Genomic DNA, 19,790 nt, shown 5'->3' on the forward strand with positions numbered 1-19,790 from the left:
GTGCCTAGAGGCTCCAACTGAGTTCTTGGCTCTGTTGTGAGAAGTGCAATACAAACAGAGAAAGGGACAATCTGTGCCCCGAAGACTTTGCAATCTAGATAAACAAGACAGATAAAAAGATAGGAGGCACAAAGAGAGATTGCGGGTATGTCCTCACTGAAATAAAACTCCCCCAGCTACTCTGTTTCAGCTGACTTGGGCTTCCAGAGCTCAGACTGCAAGGCTATAAAATTGCAGTGTAGACATTCAGGCTCAGGCTCTGGGACTCTGCAAATGAGGTACCAGGTAGGTTAAATGTAATTATCCAAGTTGAAATTTGTGCTAGGACACAGTCATTTACAACCTTGTGTTTGCAAAAAGTTTCATGGGATTTTCAATAAGTAGTACATAGTTAAGTCCATAGTGTTTTTTGTCTCATCCTTGGCACCATGCTGGGGGCATTTAGTCTCATGCTGATGTTTAGAGGCAAGTGTGCCAGTTATAATACTACTGTGTAAATACTACCAAGGGTTGACCCTGCTTAGTTTGAGATCTGATGGGATCATAACTCAATATGTTTTAGCTTAGAAGACTTAATATTAAATACACTGGTGGTTTGAAACAAACAAGTGAGAGAAAAGCTTTCCTGCTGATGTAACCAGTTTTCTTTCTATGTTATGAAATGTGTCAGCAGTAAAAATACTCAAATTTATTCTACCAAGTACTGCACTGCATTTACCCTGCTGCTTGTTTTCAGTTAAGAGGTTGACTGGACAGAAGTGCATCACATGGGTGGGTGTGGGATGAAGCTATGAAGAAGCATGTGTGTGAACAGAGCGTACAAATTTGGTTATAAGTGTTTGGCGGTAGGATCCCATGTTTGTACAGTGCCTAGCATAATGTGGCCTCTGATTTTGATTGAGGCCTTTTAGGCATTATCACAGTACAGTGGAACCCTGTTTTATCTGATCTAATAGGGACTGGGACCAGATGGGATAATAAAAAATTCAGATAATCAGGAGAATGGGTGGGGCTCAGGTTGTGGGTTAATATGGAGAGACAGCTAATGGAGGCTTGGATAAGCAGGGTTCTACTGTACTGCTAATAGTAATTGTGCATATATAATAAGATACATTGTATTGTGGTGTAATGGTTTTATCAGCGTATGTTTACTCCAGGGCAGAGAGTGATGAATTCCCAAATAAGTGCTATTAAAATTAGTACCTATATTATAGCAACAGTCAAATAAAGGGGCCAACTGCATAGTTGTTGTTTTGTGCTGTAATAAGATAACTTATTTTTCTAATGCAGATATGTACTCTGAATATGCCACATTTTGAAGAAGAATTGTTTTAGAAATATGTTAGTTTAAAAAAAAATTGGGATTATTTCTTATCTCCTCTAAAAACACATGCCCTAGTTACTGGAATCTGTCTGTGTATCTCTGACACCTTGTAGTGGACTCTCCATTACAGGATTAAAACATGCTGATAGAACCAATGTGGGGAGAAGCTTACACAATTGCTGTCTATTCTATACCTGCAGTATGTGTAAACATTGAACTGCAGTTTCTAGGACTATCAACACACACTAACTTATGCAAAGGACAGTGGTTAACAAATTGGGTACGTTCCCTAGAACACTTGAGAAATCCTGGAACCCCTCTGGCATAAGTCCATAAGAGATATCTGGCTGCAAATGATTGTAGCAAAGGATTTGGTGGCAGAAACTATGAAAGAAAGGAAGGATGGGGGTGGGAAGAAAGAAAAGTGAAAGGAGGACTTTTGAAATCACATTGGATCTTGTATAGTTACATAAAATGTTAGTTTGTAGAGAGTTTTGTGGTTCTCAGGGCTTGAATCAGGAGTGGCTTGGAATTTCTTACCAAAATATAAGCTACAGTTGATGGGCTACCATCAACCAAAAGAAAAAAAAATCACCTGCATGTCTCTTTTTTTTTTTTCTTCAAACTTACTGTTGCACATAAGATGACTATAACTGAAAGATTGAATGAGGAAAAAATACGTATTTCTTCGGGTAGTGTTCGTGTACGTGATGCGTTTGGCAGTCCTTTGTGTATAGATAGTTTCGCTGCTTTACTGGCATAGCAAGCCAGTTTCCTTTTTAATTCATACAGATTTTTCACAGAGCTGCAGGAAAAAGAGTCAATTAAAAAAAAGTGATTGTAAAATCATAAATGTTGGCATGGGAAGTTGAAGATGCATGTAGTACCTGCAACTACTAATTTTTTTAAGTGCATCGGTTGTCCCATTGACAGTGGCCCTTTAAGTCCAAGTGTTAAAAATATATTAAAGCACTGAATACATTGTTTAAAGGCAAGTCTCTTTGTTTATGACCCACGTTCAGTTTGCTTCAGTCCTTGCCACTGTTTTTGGGGCGTAAAGGTTTACGGAATTTGAAATGCTTTAGACAGTTATTTTGCAAGGCCTGAAACTGGTGCTCTTGAAGATTTCATAAGGGAGAGTCAAATGCATTCTATACCATCTGTTAACGATACTGCTTGCTGAACAGATTTTTTTCCTCGGGACCTGACTCCTGAGGACTGGCCACAACATCTGTATAATGCCATAAGGTGCCTACTCTTCCCCCCCCAGTGAACTCGTTTGGGAACCATGCTTAATAGAGATGTGAGGAATAGTGACCCTACCTTTGTTCCTGTTTCCTGCTCTTCTCATCCAAGATCTTCAACTGAGGTTGACCTTGGAAGCAAAGATTACTATCAGGTAATCATTTAGTGTTTTCTATATACAACATTTAAACCTGCTCTCAGGGGTCCATGTTGTAAGCCATTCTGGAGGTACTGTACTTCTGGCATAAAAATCTAGATACCATATAGCTCAAAGGAGAAGCAGAATAATTTCTTGTACCCTGATTCAGCTTTGTTGGGAGCTGTTACATCCTGGTACAAAGGATGATCTAGATAATTCTTAGTCCTGCCATGAGTGCAGGGGACTGGACTAGATGACCTCTAGTCATCTAGCCCTTCCAGTCCTATGGTTCTGTGTTTTCCAGATACTAGTTCCACACTGTGTAGTTCTTCTTAAAGATAGAAGAGACTTATTAGCTCATCTAGTTAATCTCTGTGAAAATAAAGGATTGCTCCCTGTGGTACTTTTTCTGAGGTTTCATCATTCAGCTAACTCTTCCTCCTATGTTATAGGACTAAGGTAAGACTCATCATAGGGAAGATATTGCAGCTGTGTTTCCATTGTTGAAATATAATTTTCACTATGATTTAAGCTTATCTGCTGACTTGGAGTCAATCTATAAAAGCTAGTTAGGCCTTTGCTGTGGTTAAGTTTTTCCATCATCCTTAGTTCATCCGTTTGCTGGGTCCAAGTAGATCCACTCAAGTTGATCTAGGAGGCATCTTGCCGGAGCTTTTTCACATTCTCATCTCAACAATGCAATATCAATTAGTGCTGAAGTTACTGCTAATTGTCACTCCGTGATACTAGTTAGATTCCAACCATCCATTCCCCAAGAAGAAAAGTGAAATGTATAATAGTTACAAAGCTTCGGATCTGAAAGCAGTTTCAAAAACCAGTGGAACTTGTAGACCATGGGCATTTGACATGTACCTATTTAGTTTGCAAAAAGAAAAGGAGTACTTGTGGCACCTCAAAGACTAACCAATTTATTTGAGCATAAGCTTTCGTGAGCTATAGCTCACTTCATCGGATGCATTGGTGCTGTAGCTCGCGAAAGCTTATGCTCAAATAAATTGGTTAGTCTCTAAGGTGCCACACGTACTCCTTTTCTTTTTGCGGATACAGACTAACACAGCTGCTACTCTGAAACCTATTTAGTTTGATTATTGTTGGCTGTATTATCTAAGATGCTTGTATTTATTGGATAACTGAGCTTTTGGCAATTTAGGGCAGTGAACGTGCTGACTACATCACTGCTGATCTATGTTGTTTGAGAATTTAATCTGTTGATGTGGCTAGCAAAGAGGCATGCAGTTAAAATTTTTAATGTACATTCTGAAATATCAGCTGCTGGTGTTTAATGTCAGTCCCCTTAGGCAGCATTCTTGGACACGTAGGTTATGATTCAGCAAAGCACGTCAGCGCGTATTTGCGTCCCATTGAAGTAAAAGTTTAAAGTTAAGTACATGCTTAGTGTTTTACTGAATCATAGCTATAGTGAAGAAGGTGGTCTTTTCATACCACCTGGACTTTACAAAAGAATTCAAACTAGGGATATTTGATAACTGATTGGTAACTTTTTATCCAGTTTCTTAGGTTGGTTATCTAAACTTCCTTTCGGCAGTCTCTTACTTGGTTTTAACAGTACTAATATTCCATGTACTGTAAGATTTTTGTTAAGAAGGTTTAATATTATAGGCTTGGTTATAGTGAGTCTTGAAATATCAATCACTAGACATTTTATAGGTAAGTGTAACCCATAAAGAATACTAAAGTATTCTGTTTTCTTATTGTAAGCATAAAAAAAGGGGCTGTTAATGAAGACGATTTTGTATAGAATGGAGACAGTTTAGATCAGGTGAAGATAGGTTTTGATACCTGTAACACAGCAGTGAGTCACTATCTCAGGAATGGATGCCTGAAGGCACGTTGTGTTGGTATCGTAGGGCAGTAAGAAATGCAGGTGAACTGCTCTGTTGTGCTTGTGTGGTGATTTGGAAACCATTCTCGAGAGTATTGCGTGGACTCTTTATTTCTCCAGATGAGTCCCTGATAAAGGAAACGTGAGGAGAAGTGGAATTGGTTTGCCCACAAGTAAATCTGTAACGATTTATACTACCAAAAGTTTATGCAGCCCTCATGTCAGGTTAAATGAATAGCAAATCTTTATTTAAAGAATAATACAATAAAAATGAAGCTACCTTAGGGGTTGTTCATATGTCTGCTGCCTCCACATCTTATGCTAGAGCCACACATGCATAGTCAGACTCCCTGTTGCTCATTGTGACAAGGTGGGTGCAGTAATATCTTTTATTGGACCAACTTCTGTTGGTGAGAGAGACCAGCTTTCTAGCTACAAAGAGCTGCTCTTCACGTCTGGGAAGGGTACTTCCAGCGTCATAGCAAAGTGCAAGGTGGAACAGATTGTTTAGCATAAGTTGTTTGCACATGTTGTAAGGGACCATTCAAGATAGAGCGGCCCATTAATACCTCTGCAATCATAGGGCAGAAAGAGGGGGTTAGTGGATTACAGATTGTTGTAATTAACCATTATCCAGTGTGTCTGGTCAGTCCATGATTTTGAGTGTCTAGCCGAGTAATGAAATTAAGCTCCCAGGCTCATCTTTGGAAAGTGTTGGGCAGGTTTCCTTTGAGGATGAAGACTGATACAGAGTGATCGCTTTCTGAAAAGTGTTCACCAACAGGTGTAGGATGTTTTTGTCTTTTATCATTTTCCTGTGTGAGTTCATTTGGAGGATAGTGATTGTCTGGTTTCACTCACATAGTTGTTATTGGGGCATGTAATGCACTGGATGAGGTATACCACATGTTGTGATAGGCATGTGTAAGATCCATGAATCTTGAAAGGTGTGTTGTGGGGGGTTGTAGATCATCATAGCAGTGAAGATATGTCTGCAGGTTTTCCATTTGTTGTTCTGGCAGGGTCTGGTGCCGCTTTGAGTTGGGGTTTTCTGGTCTGCGGGGAGCTGTCTTCTGATGATGAGCATTGAGAGGTTGGCAGGTTTTTTGAAGGCCAGAAGTGGGGGTTCAGGAAAGATTTCCTTCAGGATGGGGTCTCCATTGAGTATGGCTTGATCAACATCCTCCACAACATACATTTCAAGAGATGAGCCTAGGACCTTAAATTCATTAAACGGTAACCCTCTAACCTCCTTGTCTGATCCTAAGACTGCAGAGGTGTTAATGGGCTGCTCTATCTTGACTAGTTCCTTACAATATGTACTAATTACTTATGCTAAACATTCTGTTCCACCTTGCATTTTGTTATGATGCTGGGAATAACTTCCCCAGACCTGAAGAAGAGCTCTTTGTGGCTCAAAAGCTTGTCTCTCTCACCAGTAGAAGTTGGTCCATTAAAAGATATTCCCTCACCCACCTTGTCTCTCTAATATTCTGGGACCTGCATGTCTACAGCTACACTGCATATTGCTCACAGTGTCATTTGACATCAGAAGATTCTCTGGACTGGGAGCTTTCTTTTAGAAAGTTTCCTTTAGCAGTAGCTTTTGTGGGAGCTTGCACCACCTTTCCCCGCAATGAGCTTTAACTATGTCACAGTGCAGCTGCTGGAGGGAGATGATTTAAAATAACACACCTGTGCCATAATAGTAGAATGGCTGCAATTTGTAAGCTGAACTCTGATGGACAACAATCAAAGCTCATTGCCACAGTCTCTTCTAAACAAGTTTCTCACCAACTCATCCTAAATATAAACCAGTCCTCAAAGCAAAGGGCAGAATGAAACAAATCAAGCAGGAACTTCAGTTAGTCCTCAGAGACAGCAAAATCCACAGTGAGCAACTCAAAACTGAGGCACTAACACTAGTCATGAAACCCTTGCAATGTGGAAAGGCAGGTGGATTCAATGGTATATCTGATGAATTATTGCTACACTTCTGGATGAGACCACAGAAGTGGCTGTTTGACTTCTTTTTAATTCCTGCATGGAGACAATGCATGTATTCAGGCTGTGGAGAAAAGCCAAAGTGTTGGCTCTACCCAAACCACCTAGACACTAATTCTGCAAATAGTTATCACCCAGTATTCTTATTTTGCTAGACCCACAAGTTAAATGAGTGGATGATTATAGGTAGAATAGCGCTGATAGTGGAAGGGTGACTGACTGACTAAACCGATTTCCTCCCAGAACATTTATGCTGTGACCAAGTCGTAAACCTAACTCAGTACATTGAAGATGGCTTCAAAACCTGTAAAATTATAGGGGCTGTGTTTGTTGCTTTGTTGGCTGTTTGTCACTGTGAATGATCATGACTTCTACTGAAATTGGCAAGAATTTTGAGAAATACCAAAATGGACCAGGTCATCTCCTCCTTCCTGATTGAGACTCGACAGGTTCTTTCTTGAGATCCATGGTCAGAAAAGTTGATGGCAGAGTTGACAGAATGGACTGCCCTAAAGTTTGGTGCCATCACCCTTGCTATTTAATATCTTCATGAATTACCAACCACAATTCCCTGATGTGCAAAGATTCATTTATGCAGATGATCCTTGCATGGCTACCCAGTCAGAAAGATTTGAGGACAATGAACACATTCTAAGCGGTTCACTGAGTATACCTGGAAAATAGTATTGCACATGCTTCCTCACATGTTAATGCTGATCCCCTAACAAAACTCACATGCGCCTTCCACCTGAAACACCATTAGGCCAAGCAAAAGCTGCAAATATCGTGGGATGGTATAAGCCTTGAGCACTATGAACATCCAGTGTACCTAGGGGTTACATTAGACTGAACACTCACATTCAAAGAGCACATCAAGAAGCTGAAAAAGAAAGTAAACTCCAGAAATTGTGTACTTCAATAACAGGCTAGCACAAAAAATGGGGAACTCACCCCAAAACGCTCTGAACAACCAGTCTTGCACTTGTGTTACTCAACTGCAGAGTACTATGGCCTAGTATGGTATTGCTCGGCCCATTGCGCATAAAATTGATATTGAACTCAGTCAGTCCTGTAGGATAAACACAGGAACTTTGAAACCGACCCTCACTCTGTTACCATACTGTCCTGTGGGGATTGCATCACCATCAATGGGTGGGATGCCTTCAGTAAAAAGGGGAGGAAAAAACAGGTGCATAATCCAAGACATCTGCTGCATGGATACATTTTACCACCTAAGCTGCAGAAGTCCAGAAAAAGCTTTGCCTCTGAAAATCCCTTAACCCAAAATACCACTGTTTACAGAGAACAACATGACAGGAAATGTGGATGGTCTTAGAGAACCTCGTTCCTTCAAAACAAATCCCTTCAGGGACTGAACTTAAATGAAAGCACTGGTGTACTCTGACTCGATCGAGAGCTGAGTTGGCAAAGACTGGTAACAATACCGCCAAGTGGAATCTGAGGAACGGCTCCAAATGTGAATGGAGAGAACCTACGCAAACACATGAATGCTGCCTGATGCAGTGCCCCCGTCAACAGCTTCAGGTAAAGTTACTGGTACTGAAAAGTCATGTGTGAAATGGGTGGGAAATGTGTGGCCCTGTAGCTATTGCTGTTTCTCTTCTGGTTTTCCCTGCCTCTAAGGTATTAAAAGCGTTGTCTGGGTCACGCATTTGAGTCAGGTCTATACTGAGAAAACAGTGGTGTGATTTTTAAGGTAGGATGCTGCTGCCCCGGCTTCTTTTTGAGTTGTGTTCTACAGTAATGTTTTTGTTACAAAGGCAGATGAAAACACACAAGCAGGTTTGGTTAGTTTAAATCTTTGCACTGTAGGACCATTTGGTCTATTTTGTAAATTACTATTTACAGATTTTAAAAAATATGTTTATAATCAATATGTATAGAACTATTGAGCAGATATTAAAAATTGTATTACTGGTTTGGTGCAAAGCTTTGGTTTTCAACTTTCCCTGTACTGTAACATGGTATAACAGGAAAAAGTCCTGGGAAGAGGGTGGTCAGGACTCTCTGAAATCCATTTGTTCAGTGTGTCACTACTTCTTTATTATATTATTCTATATTAGTCCATATAAGCGTTAAAAAATAAGATCCAGTGCATTCTCTTAATTCAGATCTTTCTTGATAACCCACTTCTCCGCAAACTTACCCAATAGGAGTTTTTATTCTATTAAAATAAGAATTAAATAAAAAGTCCAAAACCAATCTGACCTCCTGGATTTACTAGAACATCCTTTTAAGTGCTGTCTTCTGTATGTGTCTCTTTTGGACTGTAAACTCTTCAGGGTAGGCGAGATATTATTTATTTGTATTCCAGTGGCAACTAGAAGCCCGAACCAATATCACAGCTCTGTTTTGCTTGAGGCTGCACCTACACATAGTAAGAAAGTTCCTGTCCTGGGAAACTTACACTCTAAATAGACAAACAGGAAAAGGGTGGGAGAAAGGAAATATTGTCCTTTAATTTACAGATGGGGAGCTAAGGTAAAAAAAGACTGACTTCCTCATGGTCATAAAGGAGGTCGGTAACAGAACTGGATATTAAAATCAGCTTTCTTGAGCCCCTGGCCAGAGTCTTAATTACAAGACCATCCTTCTTCTGCCTCTTACATTTGCCGATTGCACAGAACCAAGCACATTATCAGCCCTGAACAAGTAACAGTAGCAATAACAATAATTACCTTGTACCAGATATATCGTTGAAATGAATAAGAACTGTTACCTCTACTATTGCTTGTGCTGTTATGTCCTTAAAGGTGAACATATAAGAACCCACAGCTGACAGGATTTGACTGCTTCTGCAGTATTCTATAGTTTCAAAAACTTTAAGGGGAGGAGACACCCTGCATATCCCTAAGTCTCTTTGGCTCTCTTCAGCCCCAGAAAGAGCTTTGGTCATTGTGCCTGGGCACTGATGCAGAACATCTGTGGCTTGGTTGTGCTCTAATCTCTATTTTTGCAGTGGATAACTTTTCTTTTAAATTGAAAAAAAATTGTACTTTTGGAAGGAAGCAACAGTATTTGTTACCCAGAGACTCTAAATGGACCTTTCTGGTTGTCTGCATCAAACTGCTTTGAGAAACCAAAATGGCAGGGATGTAATCTGTAGACACATAAATTTAATGAAATATGTAATGGAGATTATTGTTTGTGCTGTTACACCTAGGCAAATGGGTCAGTTTAGTGATTGTGTTAACGTAAAACTAGCTCTCTTTTGGTAACAGTCTTAGTTATTTAAGCTCTATGTCTTACTGTTGAGGATGGTGGTGGTGTAGTGGTTGTAGAGGATGATGTGGTGGTGTTGTAGCCATGCAGGTGTCGGGATACTAGAGAGACCAGATGGGTGAGGTAATACCTTTTATTGGACCAATTTCTGTCAGTGAGAGAGACCAGCTTATGAGCTAACACAGAGCTTGTTTCTCTGACCACAAGAAGTTGGTCCGATAAAAGATATTACCTCACTCACCTTGTCTCTCTCTTGAGGACTGTACATTAGAGATGGCTAATATGGAATTTATGAATAGTTTAATGATAGGGACAAAATATACCACTCTTAAGAGTTTATAATAATTATTTAGGCTGAATCTACTTTTTTGTTATGTTTATAATGTGTACTGTGGAACCTTCTACTAGAAGAGAGAAGATGGGAGTTTTGTAATTTTTGTTTGTCTACATACGTGCTATACACGTAAACAGGCACACACCCCCAATAGTGCACACAGCTTGTTATAGAAAAAGGATTCTTCAACATGGTTAATAAACATTTCATTTCAATATATAACATGAACAGGTGATTCGGCAGAAATGAATTCTATATGGTATATTGCATGTGCATAAATGTATATTAAACATAATGTAAAATATCATTTTTATTCCTGGTGCCCAGATATTGAAAGGAAATCAAATCTATCTTCAGTTAACCTTTTATACATGAAGTGTAATATGTGTGGATAGGTAAGTATATGTGATGACCTATGCCTTCTCTCAGCTGCAAGAGAATAAAGCAGTGGTCATATTTTTAGAGGGGAGCTAGCTATGGTACTGATTACAGTAGACACTGTGGTGTCCTATTTCCTTAGTGTTAACCTTTCACCAATGTTTTGATCTGTCATTGTTTCTCCTCTAGTTTAATTCTAAAAAATGCGATTAAGTTAGGTTCCTGATCTAGAGCTCAGTCCTGCTTCCATTGAAGTTTAGGGACATTTGAATCCGCTCTTGCTGTATGTTTTATAAAGCTAAATTTACTGTAAAATAGTCTCTAAATCTGATGGAAAATATCAAGTGAGTAAGCTTTTTTATTATTTTTTGTATTGTTTTGTTTTTACTAAAACATATTTGTTCTGCTGGATACTTCAGGATGCTCTACATTTTCAAGTTATTCATTGTTCAGTTTTTCATTGTTCTTATCTTATTAGGGAAGTTATTGAAAATCAAATGTCAAGATAGGTTGGTAAAATACCAGAGGCATGAATTTAAAACAAAAATGGTTGGGGGAGCACCTCTATAGACATGACCTGGGTCAGGCTTGATTTGCAGCTTAGTCAATTTTAGAATCTGCTGTCAGTTTTGTAAACAGGAGTCTGCTGTGTGAATTGAACAGAAGGGTGAGATTAGCATATTAATAAGGTGCTTGCTAATCGCCTTCCCTCCTGCTCCTCCTTCCCTCCCTCCTCCCTCCTGAATGAATCTAGGAATACAGACACACACACACACAGTCACATTACTGGCTGGTAGCATTCTGTTCAGTAGCTCACTGTGGAAAAGGATGGTCTGTGCTTGAAATTGTTGAGGCATGAGACGATTCTGTAACTGAAAGGCATTCTTCATGCTGCTGGAATATATTACCAGAGGAATACCACAGAATTTTGCTTCTACCTCTCCTGCAAACTAGATGAAAAGAGACCAAATGTAGGCAAGGTTAATAGTTTTCTCCTTGCTTGTGGATTGAATACATTCAAGTGGCTGGCTTCCCAGCCCCCCTGCAGGAGCAAATACTATTGGAGCACTGAATTGGGACATTGTATGCTGAAGCCTGGCTTGATCTCTATACGATTGTGTGTATGTTGTTGTTGGAATTGGCAGGCCAACAGGCCCGGAAACAAGCAGGTGCTGTCTATATGGAGAAAAGCGGCTGTAGTCCATTCCCAATATGCTGGGCTAAAGGTACACATGACTTAATTATGGTTTTTTTTCTGTGTTAAATTAACGTTTTACCACTGGTGAGGAATACTGAAAGAAAAAAAATTAACACAAAATACAAAGTAAAATTGATGTATTCTGGTCATGCAATTCTAAGGTGAAACAATCAGCTGAATCCTCTTTCCCCTGACAGCTGTAATGCTTTTTGTTAAAAATGTTTTGAAATCAGTGAATGGCCTTTAGTTTAGCTATTTTGTTTTTAGTTTCACTGATCTTAATTTAGAGATTATTTTGTTTTAATATTTGCGCAATTTATAAAAACTCCTTATGAATATATTCCTGCCTTTCACTTTTCTTTGGGGAGAAGTTTTCAATTTATTTTCTTTAAAAGTGCTCGATTTCAGTTAAACAAATCATACAGGATAAAAGACGGACACCTATTATTTGTTTTCTTGATGGCTGAGAAGTTGATATCCACATTTATTAGCTGTAATAAAAATAACAGATGTGTACTTTATAACTAATGTAATGGTAGGAGCTGACTTAAAATTGAGCAATAATGAGGCATAAGGACAAAACTTACATGGTTGGTGTATTTCAACTGAATGTCAAGGTATTAATATTTACACTGTAGTTCAGAAGACGTTTGTGTACTTCCTACATGGATGGTGGTAATAGAAACCACCACGTATGTAGATACGGGTGGGTCAAACACAATTGTACGCTAGCAAAATATAGCTAATAGCAAGAAAACTGAGTCTTCTGTTTGGAAAAGAAGCAGCCTGTAAAGCATGTAACGTAACTGACAGTAAGTATAGATTTGGGGTTTATTTTCATATTCACATTCATCTCAATGTGGATATTTAAAAGAGTAACTGGACATGAAATATTGCAGTATTGTTAGCTAGATCATAGAGTGATACATTTTAGTTCAGAAGCTGCAGGGGGAAATAAATATATGTAAAATAAGCAGATGGTAATTCAGATGCAAAACCTACAGAATATCTAGTAGCTAATACCATGTTCATTGGCCTAGATTAAATTAATGGTAAATATATTTATTTTTATGTTAAAAAAATAAATCCGTAAACATGGACGTACTGCATCACTGCCACTGGCTTCATGTGTGACCTATTGCCCTTTTGTGCCTCTGTTTCCCTGTCTGTGAAATGGCAATAATACTTCTCTGCATCATAGGTCTGTTGTAGGTAAATTCATTGTTTACTAAATGCTCAAAATACTATTGCGATATGCATCAGAGAAAAAAAAATTATAAGCAAGAAACAGCCTGTGTGAGAACTTGAGTACCACACGCTGATGGTATCTGAGAATATACAGAGTATGCCATTTCACTGTGGAGTAATATTTGACAAAAGCAATTAATTGCTTTTGTTTTCAGTTAATCTGTACTTTACTGTTGTTAGAAAACTGATGGTTGGTGATATAAGGATGACTTCTATTTATACGTCAAAAACTACATAGGTATGACACAGTTCAGCATTAGGATTCAGTCCCTGTTCAGTGACCCAGGGGGTCTAAGCTCAGATGCTTTTGCAAGGAATAACTTTCAAAGCTCCTGTCCATATTAGAAATGGTTGTAGTCAGTTTTATCTATTGATTTTTTTGCCACTAAGATGCACCAAATGTGTACAACTTGAAAAGAATAGAACTCTTTTTCTTATACTATTTTATAATTGAAGCTCTTGAATACAAGTGGAAAAGTCCAGAGAAAACTTTCCAAAAGCAAATAATTAATTTTGTTAATTATTAGTGGAACTAGAATTAGAATATTTTGTTGACATGGCATGTTTGGTTTTGATTTTTTTTTTCCCTTTTGCTCTACTACCTTAAAGGCACCACAGCAGGCTAACCTGTCCTTCCAGCTGAGGATTGCTGGTTGCAGCTCACACTGGAGTAAGTCAGTGTTGCTCATTGAGCTACTAAACAAATGAAAAGCTGTCCCTCCCGCATACGCTTTCCAATGGCTGAACACACTTCCTGTATCTAATGAGATCCTGCAATATAATTTCTTTAAAAACTTCCTTATGCAGCCTTCTCTTTCCTGAAATAAATTAAGAACAGTCTTACACAATTCCCTTTTTTGTTTTGATTCAATATACATGGGAATTAAAGGTTATGACATATGAATCTGGGAATATCAGTCATTTCTAGAATACACTACCACATCCATACCAAAGAAAATAGGACAGAAGAGAAATTGCTTGCACTGTTTTTGCAATTGGATGATGACCATTCCTCAGCTGATGAATACTCCGTGTACTGTTCATCAGCTTAACCTTAGGGAAATGAAACAGATCTGGCCTACTTTGATAAGAGCTGTGAAATATCTATAGTCAAGGAAAAGTAATCTGTTAAATAAATAAACATTTAGATGGATGTCTTTATTTTGGACCATTGATTAATCTATTACATTGCTTGTATAGCTCACTTCACTACTTCCAAAATAAATACTATGTAATTTAACATCTAACATTTCATCAGATATTTGGTAATGTGCCCCAATGTCTTAATTCACGTTCTTAATTTTCTCCAAAAGTCCCTACTTCATTGGTTGACAACCTGTGACCTGTCAGGGTAATCCACTAGAGGGCCGCCAGACGGTTTATTTACATTTGCATGGCCGCCTGCAGCTCCCAGTCACTGCGGTTTGCTGTTCCCAGCAAATGGGAGCTGCGGGAAGCAGAGCGGGTGGCTGTGCAAATGTAAACAAACTGTCTGGCAGCCCGCCAGTGGATTACCCTGACGGGTTGTAGGTTGCCCACCACTGCCCTACTTTCTAATAGTTCTGTTGGTAATTATTTCTTTGAATTTGACTGATAAAGCTTTAAGTATACATAACTATACATAACCCATACACTATACATAACCCAGTAGCAAGCACTGATTCTTTAAATGCTTCACAATGTTTCTCTAAATCCCTATTCATATTCAGTGTGGTTGTTCAGAACAGTAGCTCCTTTCTCTTTCGTTATTGTTTTAAAACTTTAAAATCTCCTTCCTACCTACTCGCTGATACTGAGTGCTGACCTAATTGCAATTACTTCTCTCTGCTGGCAGATATATGGCACTGCTCTATAGTTCATGTAGCTGTTGCCCTTTCCCTGTAATTAGCTATTCAGTACTTAGTTTCTGTACAAAGTATCCATGATGAATAGCACTGTTGTCAAATTCTGCTGTGATACAGCAGCGTAATTTCCAAGGAGCTTAACTGCTGTTCATTGTTTCTCCAGATTCATGCCAATCAGAGCAGCATTTTGATTGACAGGTTCATAAATAGGGCCCTACCAAATTCACAGTCCGTTTTTGGTAAATTTCACGGTCATAGGATTTAAAAAATCGTTAATTTCATGATTTCAGCTATTTGAATCTGAAATTTCAAGGTGTTGTAATTGTAGGGGTCCTGACACAAAAAGGAGTTGTGGTGGTGGTGGGGTTCCAAGGTTATTGTAGGGGGGAGTTTTGGTACTGCTACCCTTACTTCTGCCCTGCTGCTGGTAGCCGCGCTGCCTTCAGAGCTGGGCAGCTGGAGTGCTGTGGCTGCTGGCTGGGATCCCAGCTCTGAAGACAGAGCTGCTGCCAGCAGCAGCGCAGGAGTAAGGCTAGCATGGTATGGTATTGTCACCCTTACTTCAGCACTGCTGCTGGCTGGTTGCTGCCTTCAGAGCTGGGCGCCCGGCCAACAGCTAACACTCTTCAGCCTCCCAGCTCTGAAGGCAGTGCAGGAGAAAGGGTGGCAATACTGCAATCCCCTTCGTAAAATAACCTTGCAACCCCCCTGCAACTCCCTTTTGGGTCAGGACCCCCAATTTGACAAATGCTGGTCTCCTCAGTGAAATGTGCACAGTATAGGTTAAAAGCACACAAAAGACCAGATTTCACCGGGGGGGGAGACCAGATTTCACGGTCCATGACATGTTTTTCATGGCCTTGAATTTGGTAGGGTCCTATTCATAAAACATATATTTGTGAGAGCTGGAATCTCTGTCATCTCACAATGCTAATCTGAGTTACTTTACTGATTAGGTTTGTTTTTTGATTTGTTTGGACTGAGGGGTTTTGTTTTTGCTTGAACTTGTTTCCCTTACAGTTGCCGTTATATCTCTGATCTTGCAAACTAAGCAGATTTAGGCTTGGTTAGTACTTGGATGAAAGACCTTAAAGGAACACCTGGTGAATAATGGTGAATACTATTAGTCATTCAGTGGATAATGCTTTTCCTTCTGAATCCGTACTAAATCTAGGCCCCAGCCTGGTGTAAGGGGTGCTGCTGTAGGTACCATCTTTTTGATTTAATTGTAACAGTAGTCTAGGTAGTAAAACTGATTGACAGTTCAAGCACCAAGTCATTTTATAGGATAATCAACAATCTTAGCAAAAAGAAAAGGAGTACTTGTGGCACCTTAGAGACTAACAAATTTATTTGAGCATAAGCATTCCACTGAATGCATCCGATGAAGTGAGCTGTAGCTCACGAAAGCTTATGCTCAAATAAATTAGTTAGTCTCTAAGGTGCCACACGTACTCCTTTTTGCAAATACAGACTAACACGACTGCTACTCTGAAACCTGTCAATCTTAGCAAAGTTGTTAGAGGCTACTTATCCGGAGATGTGTGAACTATGAACTTCTGTATCATCATCCTTCACTCCCTACCCTTTTACTCTGAGTTTTGGATTATATACCCATTTTAAGGTTACAAAAAAAAAGTTTTAGCACATCTGATGTAATTTTAACACCTAGAAGTGAGTGTTCACTTCAGGAAACAATAGCATTTTAGAAAAATGACAGCTCATGGCCCTTGTTACCATGAACAATTCTTTATTTCTTAAGTTTCTTGGTATTTTATTCTAAATAAAACACACAGTTATTATACAACAGAACTATTTTTGAGACCCTAATTCAATATTATTAAATAAAGAGGATATATTTATTTTTGCATAGAATTAATACATTTGATATATAAAACTTATTTTAAACTGTTCCCTAATAATTTTAATAGCTTGCTATCTGTAAATTGGCTTCTCATCACTGGACTTGATTTAACCATCTCTTATTATTTTAGTAAAGATGTTAACTGTTAACATTAATAACTGGTTTAAATTAATTAATGAAAACTCCATTCTTATCCCCACATAGTCAAACACTCTTTCTGAAATCTTAACCAAAAAACATAATGTGAGGTAGGATTTTTTTTTCCAGGAAGGATTTTCACTCCTACTTACTGCAGTCTGTTACCATTGCTGGGGTTTAAAGTAACCTCCAAACAATGTAAGTGCGTTGATTTAAAGAGTTAGTTGTTTTTCTTTTCAAAGTCCTCTTTTTGAGTTGTTATTCAAATAGTAATTAAAGGTCACCTAGCAAATAGAAACACAAGTGTTAGGTACACAAAATAAAAGCTTATAAATATATTGTGTCTCAGCTGTTTCTAGTTGATGATTCTCAGTTTATCAGCATCTCAGAAGGAGGTGACTTAAATGAAGTCTATCTTTTACTGACAAAACAGTCACCGGGATCTTTTGAACTCAATAATCCCACCAAAGGGACCTGAATGCTTCTGTAAAGTGGTCAGCTAAGGAAGAACCTTGACACAAGACTTGTTTCAGTCTTCAAGTAAACTAATTGGTCTACTCCTGAGCAACGTGGGGTTAATTAAGAAAAAAGAAGCTGTACCCTTAGGAGTACTGTGATACCTAAATGTTCTCCCAGTTCAACCCTACTTTGTACTGGCTTAGCTTCCAATTGGGATTCAGTGGAAGTAGCATCTGATGAAATTAACAAATGCTGCTCCTGAGTTGGCAGGAGGGATAACTAGAGAATGATGTGGAACACTTCTTCCTCAGTTTCTGAGGGCCTGAGAACCAGGGGAAGAGAAGTCTATGTATGATAGTTAATTGCTCGTTTACCAGACTACAAGGCACTCTCATACCACACACACACCCACTCCATAATTTAACCTAAACTTGTAACTGTTTTTAAGGGAAGAAATTTACAAACTGTTAAAGCATCTTCACCTTAGAGCATCTGAGCATGGTTTGTTATTAGAAATGTTTCACAAACTGCAAGAGGAAGGTGTGCAAAGCTAGCCAAACATAAGTACCAGTTGGAAATATGGTGCAAAACAGAGAATAATTTGAGCTGGAATGTGGGTTGTTTTTTTTAAACTAGCTGGAATAGATGTGTTTTGATGCAGTAATATGGTAAATCATATGGTAGGTCTGATGTTCTGCAAAGGAGGCATATGGCTTTGATAATACTGATGCATTTCCATTAGGATGATGGTTTCATTCACAGAAAGAAATGGAGCGGAGCAGAGAATAGAATTTGAAATAAGGTACAAATAGTAGAAATGAGTATTTTGAGCAGTCTCTGAGAACTGAATGTTAGCTATGAATAAGGCTGCAATTTTGTCATGGAGGTCGCAGAAGTCACGGAATCCCCAAAGACCTCCATGACTTGAACCCCGGCGTTCGGGAGCTGCAGGCTGTAAAGTATCCCACTGCTGGAGGCAGTGGGCCTCCAAGCTCCCAGCCGCCGCAGGCGGGAGGGTACCCTGCAACTCCTGGCCTCTCTGTGGGACGGGATACCCCCACAACTACCTGCCAGCTGCAGCAGCAGGGTTACCCCTGCAGCTACCCACTGCGGGCGGGACCGGGGTTCCCCAGGAGCTCCCCAGCTGCCACAGCTGTGGGGTAGGATGACACCAGGAGCTCCCCAGCTGCCACCACTGCGGGGCAGGGGGACCCCGGCAGCTCCCTACTGTGAGGGCAGCAGGGGGATTCCCACAGCTCCCCACTGCAGGGGAGGGGGCAGGGGGAGTCTGGAGCGCTGAGTCCCCACAGGTGGTGGGGGCCCCAGAGCTCCCAGCCACCCTGCAGCTGCCCAGTCCCGTCCCATTTTAACATGGATATTTTTAGTAAAAGTCAGAGACAGGTTACAGGCTTCTGTGAATTTTTCTTTATTGCCTGTCCATAACTTTTACTAAAAATATTCATGACAAAATCTTAGCCTTACCTATGAGCTATTCGGGTGGTCTCCTCTTATGGGTCTCGTTTCTTGCTGTTGTTTTCTTGCACCTTCCTCTGAAACATCAGATTGGGCACAACTGGAGAAGGGACACCGGAAAGAGTGGACCAAATGCTCTGACGTGGTCCAGAGAATTCTGTCTTGGATGCTTAGCTAGTGGGTCTTGCTCAGATGCTGAGGGTCAAACTGCTCATCAGATTTGGTGTCAGGATGGACTATTCCCCGATGTCAGATTGGCTTGGACCTTAGGGCCTTTTACCACCTTCTGCAGCATGGACCATAGTTCACCTGCTGGAATCATGAACTAGTTAATTCCCTGTCATTGCAGGGGCCTTGGTCATTGGTGGCATCTTGGCACACAGCTTAGTCTCCTGAGGACTGAACTTCTTTTGTCTAAATAAAGTCTTTGGACTTAACATAGAGGAGTGTGGGGGACAATGTCTGGTGATATATAGGAGGTCAGACTAGATCTTCTAATGGTACCTTCTGGCCTTAAACTGTGAAACTCTGTGTGTTTAGTGATTAAACGAGTGAAGACCTGCTGAACAAATTCAAAGCTGCCTTTGAAAGACCAAATTATATAAAGGGGGACTACACAAAAATGAGGACACTAGGTAAAAGGAAATTAAGGTACAGTCATAACAGTAAAATGCCAGCAAGCTGCATGGAAACTTTTTAAAATCTCCATAATAGAGGCTCAAATTAAATGTATATACCAAATTAAAAAAACATAGTAAGAGGACCAAAAAAAGTGCCACCATGGCTAAAGAACGAAATAAAAGATGCAGTTAGAGGCAAAAAGGCATCCTTTTAAAATTGGTAGTTAAATCCTACTGAGGAAAATAGGAAGGAGCATAAACTCTGGCAAGTCAAATGTAAAGATATAATTAGGGAGGTCAGAAAAGAATGTGAAGAGCAACTAGCCAAAGACTCAGAAACTAACAGCAAACATTTTTAAGTACATCAGACACAGGAAGCTTGCCAACAATGAGTGGGGCCACTGGATGATTGAGG

At 39.6% G+C, this 19,790-nt stretch overlaps 1 protein-coding gene across 9 annotated transcripts in view; it reads left to right on the top strand.

Annotated features, from left to right (window-relative positions):
- PTK2 (protein tyrosine kinase 2) overlaps positions 1–19,790 on the top strand; it is a 381,820-nt gene that overhangs the window by 72,540 nt on the left and 289,490 nt on the right. For 3 of the 9 annotated variants that reach the window (XM_048841739.2, XM_048841738.2, XM_048841740.2), the window contains exon 1: positions 11,327–11,757. The exons of 2 other annotated variants lie outside the window; for them this stretch is intronic. In XM_048841739.2, coding sequence (XP_048697696.1) covers positions 11,655–11,757 — 103 coding nt within the window. In that variant the 5' untranslated portion in view covers positions 11,327–11,654. Of the gene's footprint in view, positions 1–8,008; positions 8,122–11,324; positions 11,758–19,790 lie in introns of those variants that run through there. 4 more of the 9 variants (XM_048841746.2, XM_048841742.2, XM_048841741.2 and 1 more) reach the window with 3 other exon arrangements.

The sequence above is a fragment of the Caretta caretta genome, chromosome 2, assembly GCF_965140235.1.
Source record: "Caretta caretta isolate rCarCar2 chromosome 2, rCarCar1.hap1, whole genome shotgun sequence".
Lineage (NCBI taxonomy): Eukaryota > Metazoa > Chordata > Testudines > Cheloniidae > Caretta > Caretta caretta.